At 37.2% G+C, this 15,737-nt stretch overlaps 1 protein-coding gene across 2 annotated transcripts; it reads left to right on the top strand.

The window, feature by feature from the left end:
• Window positions 1-51: 51 nt before the first annotated feature.
• NAPG (NSF attachment protein gamma) lies at window positions 52-15,239 on the top strand. Of its 2 annotated transcripts, none has more exons than XM_026063053.1 (12): window positions 52-230; window positions 2,337-2,404; window positions 3,629-3,713; window positions 4,260-4,277; window positions 4,856-4,886; window positions 6,373-6,482; window positions 6,619-6,685; window positions 7,371-7,441; window positions 8,590-8,668; window positions 9,433-9,512; window positions 11,005-11,134; window positions 12,161-15,239. In XM_026063053.1, exons 1-12 carry the CDS (start codon window positions 175-177, stop codon window positions 12,296-12,298), a joined length of 933 nt encoding a protein of 310 aa, XP_025918838.1. In that variant the 5' UTR covers window positions 52-174; the 3' UTR covers window positions 12,299-15,239. The 2 variants fall into 2 exon arrangements, with proteins under 2 accessions (XP_025918838.1, XP_025918837.1); XM_026063052.1 differs by having other exon boundaries at window positions 55-230; window positions 12,127-15,239.
• The last annotated feature ends 498 nt before the right edge of the window (window positions 15,240-15,737 follow it).

Below are 15,737 nucleotides of genomic sequence, written 5' to 3'. Positions count from 1 at the left end.
CGCGCGTCCGAAGCGCGAAGCCCCGCCCCGCGCCGCGCAGGCGCGGGTCGGACACGGAAGCCTCCGTCCCTTCCCCTCGACGTCCCGTGGACCCCGCGGCGTTCCGTAGCTCGAGCGGTGGCGGTTTCCTAGTGCGCGCGCGTGCACGTCGCCCGTCCGCGCACGGCTGGCGAGATGGCGGCGCAGAAGATAAACGAGGCGCTGGAGCACATCGCTAAGGCAGAGAAATAGTGAGTGGGGAAAGGGGGGAGGGGTCAGGAGAAGAAGAAGCTGGCAAGCGGGGGAGGCGGTTGCCAGCCCAGTGGCCGGACTGCCAGGCCYGCCTGCCTCGACTGCCCCGCGGAGACGCCGTATCGCCTCCTGCCCGAGCGGAGCCCTGCGGAGTGCGTCGCTCCCGCCGCGGGCGCCCTCCCCCGCGGCCGTGTAGTCCTGGGGCTGCTGCCCGCCGCGTTAGCGCAGCAGCTCCTGACTCCCTCCGCGCCCCTGGCCAACTGCGGGGGGGGGGGGGAGGTGTCCTGGGAGCTGTAGTTCTCCCTGGCAGCCTCCCGAGGAGCGGGAGCCTCGGGTTAACTACAACTCCCAGAATGCCCCGGCGGAGTCGTTGGGAGGGGGCTGGCAGCCGGTGGGGAGATGGCGGCGTCACGGGGGGCCTCGAGGGAGCCCCGGAGGGGCCCGAAGGGCATAGCCGGGGTGGGGGGAGAGGGCTGCGTGGCTGGGGGAGGCGAGTGGGCAGAGGACGTGGCTGCTCGGCCCCCGTCCCGCTTCAGGGGAGACCCTGCCCGCGGAGGGTGTGTGCAGAAAGGCTCTCCTCTCTCCCAAGTGGTGAGAGTGAAGCAGTCCCGAGACAAGGAGATGGTTGAGACTATAGGGCTCGGGGGCCTTGAGCCTGATCAGTTTCCTTAAAGGCCACGCAGGGTTCTTGCTCTGCCTGTAACTGGAAATCAAGGGAAGTCACTGCTGCTCATTTGCCAAAGTTAGTAGGAAAAAAGACAAATGGAATAAAAGAGTTATGGGGGGGTGGTGAATAGAGGAACGTAACCTTACTGAGTTAGGTGGGAAACCATAAAAGACAGTATGAAAATGTCTGATTCTTTTTAGATGGCCTTAAATGACATGTGCTGACATTTACCTTAGAAAGTTTAACATCTATGTATACTAACCTTTGAATGTGTATTTTAATGCCGAATATAGCCATTTTGCTTATAAGTTTCAATTTCATAGACTACAGTATGCATGTAATGGAGTTGACTGTTCCAGAGATGCTATAGTTTTAATAGTAACAACAGGCAACCTAAAAATCAAGGGTCAAAAGTATAAAGTGCAATAGAGGTGAGAACCTTCAACATAACAAATCCTTACCAGAGCATCATCAAACTACCTGATCAAAAGTGTCATTCAGTGGAATTCACTTTGYGCTTATCCTGGAACACACTTGAAATAAAATGCTCTTAACTCACAAGTTGTATGCAGATTAAAGCAGGGTATATTTCAGTTCAATGCATTTGTGCCTCTGCCTGTGATAAAAAATAACACAATATAAAGGCTTCCTTTAGAAGCTGTGTGCTGTGGCTTTCACCCAATGAAGATGGCAAAGCTAATATAGACTGTATACAGCTGTTTTTCCAAATATAAGCGTGTTTTGCATCTGAAGTGTCTGGCTACAACAAATGTGGATATGAACTCTTGTTTTAATTGTGTTAATTCTTATATATGTTTCTTTAATGAGGAAAAAATATTGAAGTCATTCTTGCCTAATGACTTACTTTATTTTGATATGTGTATTTTTGCCCCTTACATGTGTAGCACCACTTAGTGTCATGACCTATTGTATATGTATCCATGAGAAATAGATGAGACTTTGTTTTTGTGTTGGTAGGTAAATTCTTTCATTTGTTTGTATGTGGAATGGAGACTGACAATTCTCATAATCAAAAAGTGACTCCAGAGGAACACTGGAAACCTTCATGGCATTTAACAAAAAAGTATTGCCAGGTCTTGTGGTATTAGAAATCTTGACATACCAGGTTGGTGTAGGTGGAAGTATTCTTTTGTTGACTGCCTGCTGTTGGAGAGCTGGACTTGCGACCACTTACTGGGAGTAGAGGTAGGAGCATGTTGAGACAGGGCATGTAACTATTAGAGATTGCTACAGTACTTAACGCTGTCATTGTTTGGAATTGCACGTATTTTTACAGTTACAATGCCACCGTGGTATTGGCATGTGGCTAATCACTCTTTTTCAGAGATTGTTTAAAATTTTAAATATATGCCAGTTCTTTGAAGGTAAAATATAAAAATATTAATAGTTTTTAATGGGCCTTTTTCTTGTATTTTAGTCTGAAAACTGGATTCTTAAAGTGGAAACCAGATTATGACAGTGCAGCTACTGAATATGGGAAGGCAGGTATGGATGGCTGTAAATATGGGAACGTGCTTTAGATTTTCAAAATACTCTTTTAGCTTAATCTCAAATAATATTTTATGTCTTTTCAATATGTTATTATGTAAGTAAAACTGTTGTGAAGACTAAAGTTAAAAGAAGAAAGGGAAAACCTTCTTAATAGCACTGTGAAATAATTTTTAAATTGTACTTGGAGAAATGGAATAGTTGTAAGCTTGAAAAAATTTTATTGTGACATCTACCATGGGTATTACTGCGTGTTGTAAAACTAAAGCTTTCCTCTTTTCACTTGTCCACCCCCAAATCCTATGACCTTATCCAACAACAAATATTCTAGCTGTTTTTAAAGCTTTGCTTTTTCATCACCTTCTGAAGTATGTCCCAGCTGAGACTGGCTCAGTAAGATAGAGAGATGCTGCCAAGTTTTTTAGACATAGTAAAACTATTCTTCTCCTTCTTTGCCTTTGCAAGTGTCATACCAAATATAAAATTCTTCCTTCCCCCCCCCCCCACCATCTTAAACTGTTTCCTTCTTTCTGCTCATAGTAATTCATCTTTGGGGGGAGTGGAAATGCTCTTAACACTAGGCATTCCTACTCATTGATTTAAGCCTGAATTAAAGAAAATAAAAAGTTGGAAGAGCAAGTTATTGATAGCAGTTGAAAGTCATTGAAACATTTTGAGATTAAAAAAAAAAAATTCAAGTCCTTCTTGAACRTGTAATCTGTATAATGAAGACATATATTTGCATCCTGAAGTAGTTGAGGAAGTTGTTCTATGTATTGTTGAAGGTATTGTAGGTATTGTTGACAGCATGCTTTTATACCGTGCAGTTTGAAATCAGAACAAAGCACTGTTTCTTACATTTTAGAAACTAAAATGCTATACTGGTTTTGTATAACCTTTAATGATTAAACATATATACATATGAATTCCTGCAATTCTGTAACTAATATACAGAATGAGTGATATTCCAAAATTCAGCTAAATGCAGTATGTGTGATGTATGGTACTGAAGTGCGGTTGACAATAAATGTTTTTAATGGTAACTAAGTGACTAATGAAGCAAGGAAGACTGTCATGGGATTTTTTGGAAGATCTTGTTAAACTGTAACCACTCATCTTAAGAGTCTATTTGTTTCTCTGAGTGGCTAAATATTTGAGCAGAAGTGCTAAAAGAAGGAAAATAACAAATTGTAAATGAGAACTTTTTTTGCTTTCTTGCAGCTGTTGCTTTTAAGAATGCCAAGCAGTTTGACCAGGCAAGGGAAGCATGTTTACGGGAAGCTGAGGCACATGAAAACAATAAAGCGTATCTTTTCATTGATTGTTATTTCTTTTTCCAAGAAGCTGACTAGTTGCTACTTAGAACTGGGTAATGGGGGTTGGTAGAAGATGTATTTCATATATTTTCACATTTCATCAACCTAACAAAGTTCTTAAAGGACTCTTCCTGTGTGCAGCGAAATACCTGGAGTGATAAAGTCCTAACCAGTGCCTGAGATGTCTAGTTGCTGCTGCAGAAATGAATGTATTTTTCCAAAATGCCTAAAAATATATATTATAAACTAAATGCAATTCTGGCATTATTATGGTGCTTGTAGTTCTACTTAGTAGCCAGGAACACCTTTTAAATGGGCTCTTTATGACTTTATGCACACAGTTATACTTGCTATTTGTGTTTATTACATCCTTAAATTTGTTTATTTCTGAAACCTTGCTTGCATACTTAGATTGGCCTTTGTGGGATTCCTCTCTTTCAACCTGGTACTTGTATGAGATTTTTGTCCCCTAATTTATTAATCTGCATTTATATTTTTATGGCTTTTGTCCTTGACTTTGATTCTGTTACCTCCAGTCTCTTCCATGCTGCCAAGTAAGTACAGATGCACTGAGTGATCTGAAACAAGTTTTCCAAAATACAGAATATAATTTTGATCTTGCTATAGCAAGTGGTATGGTTCAGGTTGTTTCACTATTTCAAAATCAGTTTCATGAAAGCATGGGCCAGGAAAGTCTGAAAAACTGCAGTAGCTATCTGAAGAAACTGATAATCTTGACATCTTCCAGCACCTTTTAATGTCAAATATTTTTTCTTAAATAAACTCTTTGTACATTTGGAATTATCTACTGTTGACTTTATTTATAAATTTCTTTAAAGAATACCTCAAAGCAAGCAAGTAGTGACTAACAATCCAAATGTTGCCAGTAGATCAGATCATGAGAATAGATTTTCATGGGGGAGAGGGGAAAGCGCACTTGAAGTACTTCATCAATGGAAAATAGTCTTACTCATGTATTGTCTCATTAAATCAAATATTAATGCTTAGAAGATGTGCAAACTTCAAATATTAACAGGGAAGTGATAGTTGACGCGTGTTGCTGCATAGCAAGACGTGCTGCAGCTTGCTGAAATACAACATATCTAACTAAATCTTAACTTTCTCTCTGCAGAGCTTATGAACAAGCTGGCATGATGTTAAAGGTATTTTTGTTGACTAGTTTTCATCAAAAAGCTCTCTTTTAAAGTGAAGAATATTGTGCACTGGACTGTTTCAAAAATATATATAAATGAATTGCATGTTAAAGTAATGGTGGTCTGTTGACTCACAGTCCCCATGAACACCCTCCCTAGTTTAGGGAAGCTGCATTGTAATTGCAAGGGGTTTTTTTTCTTTGTAGAAAGAAAGGTGAAGGCCTCATATCAGAAGGTAACAAAAGGGTGCTAGTTCTGCTCTAAACTTCCACAAATTCATACATTAAATGGGGAAGAAAGTAATTGTGCACTCAAATCAGGCTAGATTGAAGTAAGGGATGTAAGGTCATATTCTAGCTCTGTTACAATTTCACAGTTGACCACATATTGCTAAGCTTTTTACTGATAATATCAGTAAAAGAACAGCTCTGAAAAGAGGGGTGGGAGAATCAGATTTTCTTATTGGGATAGGATTATGTTGATCTTTTTATTTCTGTTGGGATCACTAAAATAAAAGTGTATGTTTAGAAACTGTACTGTGACAAAACCGTTTTGTTTTGCCTGCCTGTGCCAGCAGTACTTGTTTTATAGGCTGTTGGAATTGCATTCTTGGTTTAAGTACTGTATTTTATTTGTGTGAGAGAAATGGTCTTTTTCCTACATATTTGACATAGGGTAGTATATATGTTACATAATCCTTAAATGCATATTTGCTAAATACTAGCCTGACAATCCATTAACCTTGTGATACCACTTATATAGTACGAACTGTCTCCTAACCTTTCAGTAGAGTTTTGGTGATATCTCCAAACTTCATGCAGCAGTTTATTATAARCCTCACGATCATTAAAATCTGCTGCTCTAATCTGGTTGCTTATCAGAATCCTGATGGTGACCTTTTTGAGTGTGCATTAGTTACTCAGTAGTTGTGTAGATCACTAGGTGAAATAATTTGACCTTTATTAAATCAGTGCATATTAAAGTTGCTACTTACAAGTGACTTTTACAGGATTTGTCAACTTTCACTAGCTCCTCAAATCTGTAAATAAAAATTAAAATCATAATCCAGTGTTCAGTGCTCTAGGATGGTCAGTACATCTGTGGACTGCTGTTTAGATGCCCTCTAGCTGCTTGTTAAATTAGACTAGTATTAACATATTTATTTACTGCCTAATTGAAATCTGCAGAGAGGAGGACTAGTTGGTCTGACTGTATCATTGTAAGATGACTGCCTGTTTAGTTACTTCCTTCTATGCTTAATTGAAAGAATGTAAGGAGTTTGCTGAACTGAATGCTTGACTTACTCCTTTACAAATGTGTGGTAATGCAGAAGGCATGTCTCTACCTGTCTGTATTACTATATATGTTCTGTTATTTTGTCTCCTTACAAGTCAAGACCTCTAAATAAATGCAGTATTACAGCTTGCTTTCATTTGGTTCATTATACATAAGCAGAGTTCCTGACAGTGATGTCCCTCCAACTCTGTCTTTGCAGGAGATGCAGAGACTTCCTGAAGCAGTTCAGCTGATTGAGAAAGCCAGCATGATGTACCTGGAGAATGGAACACCAGACACAGCAGCTATTGCACTGGAACGGGCTGGAAAGTAAGTCTGTGGTATTGGTGGCTAGAATGCATGCCTGGCATTGGTATCACTCTGTTTTTCTCCCTGTCTTTTCGATGCTTTTAGGTAGAAGATATCTTCATTTGTTCTAAAGATAAATGATACATATTTATTACAGGCTAATAGAAAATGTGAGCCCAGAGAAGGCTGTACAGCTCTATCAGCAGGCAGCATCAGTGTTCGAAGTAAGTTTTACTTTTTTTTCTTTCACAAGCAAAGAAATTTACAACATCAGAAAGTAAATTCACTTGAAGGAATTGGTGTTTAGGATCAGCTGTAAAGCTAAGTAAAACCTAAGCTCGGGTTCTAAATCATTTTTTGTTCCTTTCACATCAGTGGCCAGGTAATGGAGCTGAAGAGTTCTTGTGCTGTAGAGAGGGAAATTATAAAAGTGAGGAGTTGATTTTCTTTGCCTGCATTTTCCTCAGTTTTGCACTTGGCAATCTGAATTTCATATGTTGTCAGCTTTCCTCCCTGTTATCGGGCGGTATGGAGAGGGAAGGAGTATTGCAGAAGATCTGCACTTTCCAGAGGAAATTTAGACAGAGGCTTTCTCCTGTCTACTGTCAGTCTTGGAGCTGTACGTGTCTTAATGTGAATGGTATATACAAGCAGATTTTACCAAGAGGTAGAACAAATGTCTCAGCCTAACAACATTAGGAAGTTTTTTGCTTTGCTCTCTAGATATATATGGGAGGGAGCTGGCTGTGGGACTTGGGTACCCCAGTACTCTTCATGTTTCCCTTCAGTTTGTGAACTATAGTAGAAAAGTTGTTCAAGCAATAGACAACATACTTAGTTAAGATCTAGTGGTCTTAATCCTATGCAAATGAAATATGAATGTGTGAAATTCTTTTTGTTCTTCTCTAGAATGAAGAACGTTTACGGCAAGCTTTAGAAATGCTAGGGAAGGCATCAAGACTTCTAGTCAGAGGACGCAGGTATAGCTTTATACCTATTTTTCTGAAATACAGTTTAATAGTGAATTTCACTGACTGTTGTTGGGTTTGTATACTGTTACTCAGCATTCTCTGAGACGTGCTTAAAACTAAATTTCAGTTTCTGTGGGAGGATATACCGGACTACCACTGATCCAGGAATTACCTATTTTGTATCCTGGAATGGCAGAATGTACAGACCATAAAACTTTCTTTCATGTTTATTGGAGAATAGCTAGAAAGGACATACTCCAGTATTAATTCTTAAACTACTTCATAAAATTCTTTTTTCGTCCAACCCTGATTTGTAGTAAGTTCTTGAAAGTCTTTTATAGCTGGGGAATATAAATTGGGGGAATTAAGGCACTAACCTGAGGAAAGAAGTCTGTTTGCAACAGCTTGATTCTGGACTTAGAGTATGACTTAGTCTCAATAGCAATTTCTTGTTGGTTACTGTCACAAAACTTGACCTTCAGTTTAGCATAGACTTGCTTAACTGGATTGTACAGCTCCTTTAAGAAATTGTCCAGGTCTGTGTTTCTAACTGTTTTTGAGCTGTATTTCATGGTATAGTTGCAGTCGAAAAAGAAAACTTGCAAAGAAAGTTGAAAATCTTTCAGTAAAAGAACACGTCAGCATAGCTTCAGAGCGTCTGAAATATTTGGTTGCTCTGCTGCTTTATAGTTCATGTGCTGAATCATTTCTAGAAGTTTGGAACATAGTGACTAAAAGGGATATTCAAACTAGAAACTAGTTTCTATGACTGTCTTGATAATTCATGAATATTAGATGTATTGTTAGCTTATGCTAAACAAAATTCGTAGTAACCTAACAACACAGAGAAATCTGTTGGGGTATTTTACAAGTTGTCATCTTGTGAATTGTTATGAAATGTGCGTGAATAAATACAGTATGTTTTTGGCCTGCATGTATACAAAAGGAATTTTTGGCTGTTCAATTTTTTTTGAGGTCTAATCTGTCAGTAAGATCTACTGCTTATTTTAGTTTTGTTGTTTTTTTTATTGAGGCACACTTGCAGGTGAATTAGTTAAATACCTCCTGTTTTTTGCCACCTATGAAGACTTAGTAGCTTCTGGTTCGTTATGCTCATTTCCTGGTACTGATTATCATAACTGGTTTTTGTTTTTTAGATTAGATGAGGCTGCATTGTCCCTGCAAAAGGAAAAAAGTATTTATAAGGAAATTGAAAATTATCCAACATGCTATAAGGTAAAAATCTAAGTGGCACTTTCTGGTGGTGCATTTTCAGTTTTTCTGGGGAACTAATAAGGTGACAGCTGACCTCTGACTGACAGTTTATACCTCTTGATTCAGGGATGAATTTCATGCTAAATGATCAGAATCTGTGGTATTTACTAGCTTACCATATTTTACCAGCCTTTCACCATGCATTTTCACTAGTGTAATGTTGAAGACCACTGCTGTAGGTAACAGTATCTTACCAAAACTACTGAACTATAACAGTTTATGGATGAGCCTTCAAACTGACTTGAACAAACTTGGTCTTCTGTTTTGGAAGGTGAACTAATTTATCTTGAAAATGGAAGGAAGAGAAAAAAGAGAAGGCATGGGCATTTTTCTATTGTATTTTTAATAGGATTGTCTGATCTGCATTAATCTAGAAGTTGTTTCTTCCATCATTCTTATTAGAGTTATTTGCTTTTGAATTCTGAATAAGAATTTTGGTTGGTTTTGAGGTTTCACCGTTACAAACCACAAAAAGAGAAAAGCATAAAATAAAATAGGCTTTGCTTGGTGCAACAGTTATTTACAATGTTACAGGAGCTGATCTGTTAATACCAGTGGGGGATCTGGCTTACAACTTTTTCCCTACATTTCCCACTTGTTCCAGTAACTTATGATCATCACAGACTCTAATGATCTTTTCATGCTGAATATTAACAGTCCAGCATCTTGCTTATAATTTACTGTTTGTTCTTCTAAAGAATCATCAGATTTTTTTTTTTTTCCAGAAAACTATTGCTCAAGTCTTGGTTCATCTTCACAGAAATGATTATGTTGCTGCAGAAAGATGTGTGAGGGAAAGCTATAGGTAAGTCTGCTTTACTGTTTTCTAATTTTAAGCTGAAAATTTATTCATGTAGATCTAGTCTTATTAAAGAGGTCTGGAAACTCTTTCAAGAAGTTTTAAGTCTGTATTTCTGTTGACTTACAGTAATAGTGTTCTCTAGCAGGTGGCTATTAGGAAATGTTTTTTCACTCTTTACAGATTTAGCTGTAATTGCTATGGTGATACTTTTATGAACCTAAAACAAAAGATTAATTATAAATGGGTACTTATATGTGACAGGCAAAATGAGACAGAAATTAGAAGTTCTTTGAATGTTTTCCTTGATAAAAGATGAATAGAATACTATTACGGTTGGAATTCTTGCCTTACTGATGTTCTGCAATGTTGTCTTTCTTTGAGTTGTTTCTCTTTTTCAAACTGAACAGAGATGCATTAACACTTGTAAACAAATGTTCAGAATTAAAAGGGGGACTTTCTGAAAGTTGCTATCTGAATTTACTTTTTTTGGAATTTTTTTTGTTATGTTATGTGTTGAGACCCTTTAAAAGTTGAAATTATAACTTGTCATTACTATGTTTTATTATGATTTGAGGATAGAAATGCGGATTGCAGTCTCAAAATACACAATAGCAGTATCCCCAAATAATCAATTAAACTGTTTAGTGTGGTGATTGGATTGAGGGAAAGATTGATCTAAATATTTTTCTTAAAGAAAAATTCTTTGTGAATTGCTACGGCTGGGCAAGTAGGAGATCTTACCCTTGTGCTTGGATTTTAGTCATACATTGGAAGAGGAAAAGCAAATTTTCCTTTTTTGGTGTTCTTTAAACACTTGATTGAACTGAAAGATGATTAAGAAAGCAGGAACTAGTCCAGTTGAATACATTGAAATGAAGAAGGTATTTTTTGTGCATTCAAGAGAACATTCTGCTATCAATATCTGGATTAGTATTTAAATCCTGGTTCCAGATGCTTTTCCAGCAACTCTCTCCATTTCAGCTCTCATTAGAACTTCAGTGACAAAATACTGAGACTACATATTTTTACTTAAACTACGTTTTTAGGGAAATGACTTGAACGTATGTGTAAGTTAAACTGATACTTTATTTTTAGTAATAAGTTTTTTAAGATCCATCTTTAAACAGCTTGGTCATATTTTCCAAGTATTCAATTTGTATTTCATATAGAAATTCATTACAAAAATTTTCTGTGTGTATAGTGGAAGAAAAGTTTATTGACTAGTCACCAAAATTTAAAAATGCCAATATTCTCTTTTCTCTCAGAACTGTGATTGTAGTCTAATTTTCAGCATGCAAATTAATATTGAGGAAAGTTAAAGTTTCCATGTAGCTGGGGAAATCAAAGTGATTGGACAGTTTCATGGAATAAGCAGTTCATCAGATTCTTATAAGCTGCCTGCTCTTCTGATATTAATGAGCAACATTTAAAGACAGATAGCTGAGTGTCGAGTAGATGGCTGAAATATCTTAAATGAACTCTGAATTTTCTCAAGTATACCAGGATTTAATGGAAGTGAAGACTGTGCTGCACTAGAGCAACTTTTAGAAGGGTATGACCAGCAAGATCAGGATCAAGTTTCTGAAGTCTGTAATTTACCACTCTTCAAGTACATGGACAATGATGTAAGTGGGCAGTTCTTGTGTTTTTTCATAATCTTCCTACTTAGTGAGTTTCAGAGAGATTTTTATGCAGAAGAGGAAAGTAAAGAGAGATTCATGTATTTGTTGCAGCTTACTCTTTCCTCCTACCCTGTGCCTATGAACTTTTTGTATTTTTTACTTTGCTACCTGCCACTGTGAAGTCCTGCATTGTTGAGACTTTCTGATGGTGGAAGGCTTAAATGAAAGAGCAGTTTGTAGTGGATCTGCTGAGTCTGTCTAAAGAATGGACCAAAACTAAGTTCCGTTTTACCTTGTTCCTTTTGGGGATGGAACACTTCGCTGCAAATGCTTTAGCTCAGAAATACCATATAGCCAATATGCTTGCATAATCATTTTACAGTTGGAATGTGATGTCTACCGGATAGTGTTGATGGGTGGGTGGGGTTTCAGCACTTATTCCCTAACAAGTTACCAATGCTACTTACTAATTAGTAAAAGATATTTTTTTTCCGTTTGAAGAAAGTAGTAGCCATGAAGTAAAGGAGACATCCAGCCATCTATATTTTTTGTGTTGTCTAGTTTTACCCAATCTTTACAATTTAACATAATAGTAAAGGTACTAATTTTACTGTAAAACATCTGTAAGACTCTTTATATGAACTGTTACTAGATAGTGTGTGCCGAGCTACACACTGAAGATACTTTTTACATAAAACTTGAAAAACTGAGACTGTGATGTGGCAGAGTTATTTTATAATAAGCAGTCCATTTATTTTATAATAGACAGATCTTATTTCCCACTTATCAAAGCATTCTAAGATGGAAAAATGAAGGAATGTTAGGCTTATTCTAAACCTGAAAAATATACTCTGAGGGCATCTTCAATCAGTTTTCTTTACCGAATGTCACTTACTTCATGTGTATATTAACTCCAGTGAATTCTGTGCAGTGTGATTCAAGTAAACTTTACTACTGTGAGAGTATAGAAATTAAACTTGTCTTGTTATTGTCAGTATGCCAAACTAGGTCTTTCTTTGGTGGTCCCAGGAGGTGGAATCAAGAAGAAATTGCCAAATGCTGCACAAGACAAAGCAAGAGGACCAGCCACAGCGGGCTCTCATGCTGAGGAGGAGGAGGATGAATATTCTGGTGGACTCTGTTAGTTGCAGACATATGTTGTCTTAAATACCTGACTAGTTTGTGATGTTGAGCTTATCCAAAGGTACTAGATTTATCAGTACTTCATTGCAATCATGATATGGGAATGCTAATATTAACTTGGCAGCTTTGGGGTACAAAATAGGAAAAAAAGCATGATTGTACTTATTATCTTGAAGCGCTTTTGGATTCCATTCCTTACCTGGTAGGAGTTTCCTCAGAGCCCTTCCTTCAGTTGATGGGAAAAATTAGAGAGAAATTTTTATTAAAAGCATAGTTAGAAAGAAACCAAAATTTTGGACAAGAAGCACTGGGGTAGGGCAAGGGGAACAAAATTTTGAATGCTGAATTTTGACAGCTGGCACTTCTTAGTCCTTGGAACGTGTCTGTGATTATTTCCTGCAAGTTAAACTTAAGATCACTCATCTTGACATTTATCTCCTGTTTAACATTCTTTAAAGAAGAGTGACTGTACCAGATAGTGCTTATACCAGTGGAAAAGTCTCCAGTGGGAGCATTCTGTTTATTTTGAACATAATTTTACCCCACTGATGAATATTATTTTAACGTCTTATTTTTGCAAAAACTATCCCCATGAATCTGGAAAATACTAGGTCAACTAGTTTGAAGCTGTTTCACAAGCTTAAAAGTACACACATGCACATCTTTCATCCCAAGAACATTATTGACCTGAAGTCTGGAAATACATGTTTGCATAGTGTTTGTAATATGTATCTTGGAATGAAAGAATTGGACAGCCTTTCTTGTGTTAGTAGTCTTTCCTAAGAAGAGCATGCCATAATCAAAACATAACTGAAGGTAGCACATAATATGCATTGAAAATAAAGCTCTGCAGACAAGGTTTAGCAAAAACCTAGGTGAAATGTTTGTGAATGTGTTTGAGCTTTATGAGTGTTTTAGGTGTTCATTTCTAATCAATACTGTAGACTACAAAGACATTTATTTCTTTTATATTTTCAAGGCATAAAACAGCTATCTTTTAGAAATGGCGTTTTTCAAACTAGCTCGGAGTTTGTTAACAATAGCAAAGTTATATGAAACATCTACTGTGTAGTCTTCCAGAGTAACCAAATTCTTAAAGTATCTTCTGCATTTTAATTTGATTTCAAGTTGTCATGTCTTTTGCAAGCTTCCATAGTGTCTCAATTTGTCAATTTTATGCCTAAAAATTGTTGACCCTAGAAGTTGTACCTGCAGTCTGCTTTTCAGAAGAACCTAATCAAGATCTGCACTAGAGTGACATCACTTGGTATCCAGCTGGGATATATGTATGAGTGGTGTGTGATGCCCAGATTTCAGTAAAAGTAGACCAAAAGCACAGTATAAGTGTTGATACAGTTTCTGCTATGTTAAGGAATTAGATGTCTTCAAAAATGTCAAGCATGTCTGACATAATTCAGAAGAAGGTAAATTTTTAGAAGGCTTATATTAACTTCCCTTGCAGTGGATAATACTGTTCTTAGTAGCATTGTGATGGGTGTGCAAGCTATGCTTAAGATTCTTGTGCAGGGTGAGTTTGATAACACTGACAGCTGCTTAGAAGTCACATTATTCAATTTCATGGATGTTTGAAGAAATTTTTTTTTCTTTGGCTTATGTAATAATAGGCTTGGATTTTAAAGCTACTTGGATCTACAAGTGTACTTTCCGTTTGTTATTAAGGATGCTGCACTTCCACAAAATAGCCTAAATGAAATTTAGGGAGTGAGTTGCTTTTTTGTTGGAATGATTAGGAATTTACATGAAAGATGGTTTTGAAGACCTTCATTTCTCACTATTGGAGCAGCTCACTCCAGTTTACTCAACTTCTGTCTTCTAGATTTGTTCATGAAGATCATGATGCACTTATGGGGAACTTTAAACATAATTTTTTAAAAAATTGCACATTTAGAAGCACTGGGAACACTAATTTTCTTCAAGCTTTTCCTGTTGCAGATGGCTTCATTTGTACCACTAAACACTTTTGATTCTGAAATTAATTTTGTTCAGTAGTCCAAAGGAGTCTACTTTTTGAGTGCAGTTGCATATATCTGAGAAGACAACATGCATAAGGGAATAAAAGTTGGGAGACTTGTGTCTGTCTGTGAAAGGACTTGCAGACTTGATTTAAACAACCCTTATAACACTAACAAGCTCTTAAACATTCAAGTTTATGCATTCAGTTCTTAAACAAAGACTACTTTTCATGTTGCTTACAAAGAATTTAGATATGCAAGGCTGTCTTCCTCGCTCCCCCAGCTTTTTTCTTTTTTTCCTGGCTATCAAACATCCCCGTGCCAAGTATAGAAAATCTAGGACAAAAATAATATGTGATAAACACATTAAGCTGCCATTGAACTGAAAGGGGCTTGTCTCAATCTTCGGAAAAGAATATTTGATTGCAGTGTTGCTTCAAAGACCAAATCTGCAGAAATGGAAGTGGCTGAAAATAAGATGGTCTATTTTATATAACTTATTCTCTTATTTTAGGTAATGAAAGTGTAATAGAAATGTTAACTGCCTTTTAGTAAATGTTTAACTATAAACAAAGCTGTCTGTATATTATGTGTTAGTGTTGTTTCTATCTTTCAAAACAATTTGCACACTTTTGTAAATATTCAAGTGATTTAAAGTGAAAATGTACCATTTAGAGCAGGAAAAAGTTTCCAAAAACATTGGTGAATGTAAGAAAAAAAAATGAATTTGTGCATGAAGACTGAGATGATCAATGTAATGTATATGTAAAATCAGACGATTTCTAAATTATCTCTAATTTAAGACTCAGAATGCCCAAATGCAGTATGAAGCATTCAAGCAGTGTGAAACCTGTGCTTTTTGTTCCTTTTCCAAATCTGCGTGATGTATTAAGAGTATGAAATGTTTTTGTAACAGCTCTACAGATGCTGCCTCTGTGAGAAGAGGTTCTGTGTTCCACCAATATCAAAAATAAAACAAAACTTGAAACTGATATTTGTGCTTGCTCCTCCCTGTTTTTGATCGGGTCCTGCTGAGCCCTGCCGCTTGAGAATGAGTGTTGTTCCATAATCTCAAGCAGATTTTATAGTGACTGTATAAGATTCTTTTTGACAAATAATGCAGATGTATTATGCAATGAAGGACTAGGTCTTGGGAGCCTACTGGTTTAATTTGGGAAGCTTCATGTCAGTGCTCTCTATGCAGGTTGTTCGTTAGACACTTGCTGTAAGGCATCGCATTTATCCTGTGTTTTTTTTCTCACATTTTGGTACATTTCTGATGGCTTTCATTATGAAGATAGTGTAATGCAATTTATCTTAGGCAATTCTGTCCACTCAGAATAGGAAAGTACATGTGCATTTCACCTCTCATAATCTGTAACATCTTGGTGATTCCTTGTTGTCACTTCACTTCCCTGAAGGTTTATATTCAGAAAATAAATTTGTATATCAGATGATTGTCAGATCTAAATTTGTCTTCTACAACAAAC

The sequence above is a fragment of the Apteryx rowi genome, unplaced genomic scaffold (genome assembly GCF_003343035.1).
Source record: "Apteryx rowi isolate R43461 unplaced genomic scaffold, aptRow1 scaffold_199, whole genome shotgun sequence".
NCBI lineage: Eukaryota > Metazoa > Chordata > Aves > Apterygiformes > Apterygidae > Apteryx > Apteryx rowi.
Note: the sequence above shows the minus strand (reverse complement) of the source record. Positions and strands in the feature narration are given on the sequence as shown.

Coding starts and splice junctions, on each gene's coding strand:
- NAPG (XM_026063052.1), top strand. CDS start 175: ATGGCGGCGCAGAAGATAAACGAGGCGCTGGAGCACATCGCTAAGGCA. Junction 2,405..3,628: donor TACTGAATATGGGAAGGCAG/GTATGGATGGCT, acceptor GCTTTCTTGCAG/CTGTTGCTTTTAAGAATGCC. Junction 7,442..8,589: donor CTTCTAGTCAGAGGACGCAG/GTATAGCTTTAT, acceptor TTTGTTTTTTAG/ATTAGATGAGGCTGCATTGT.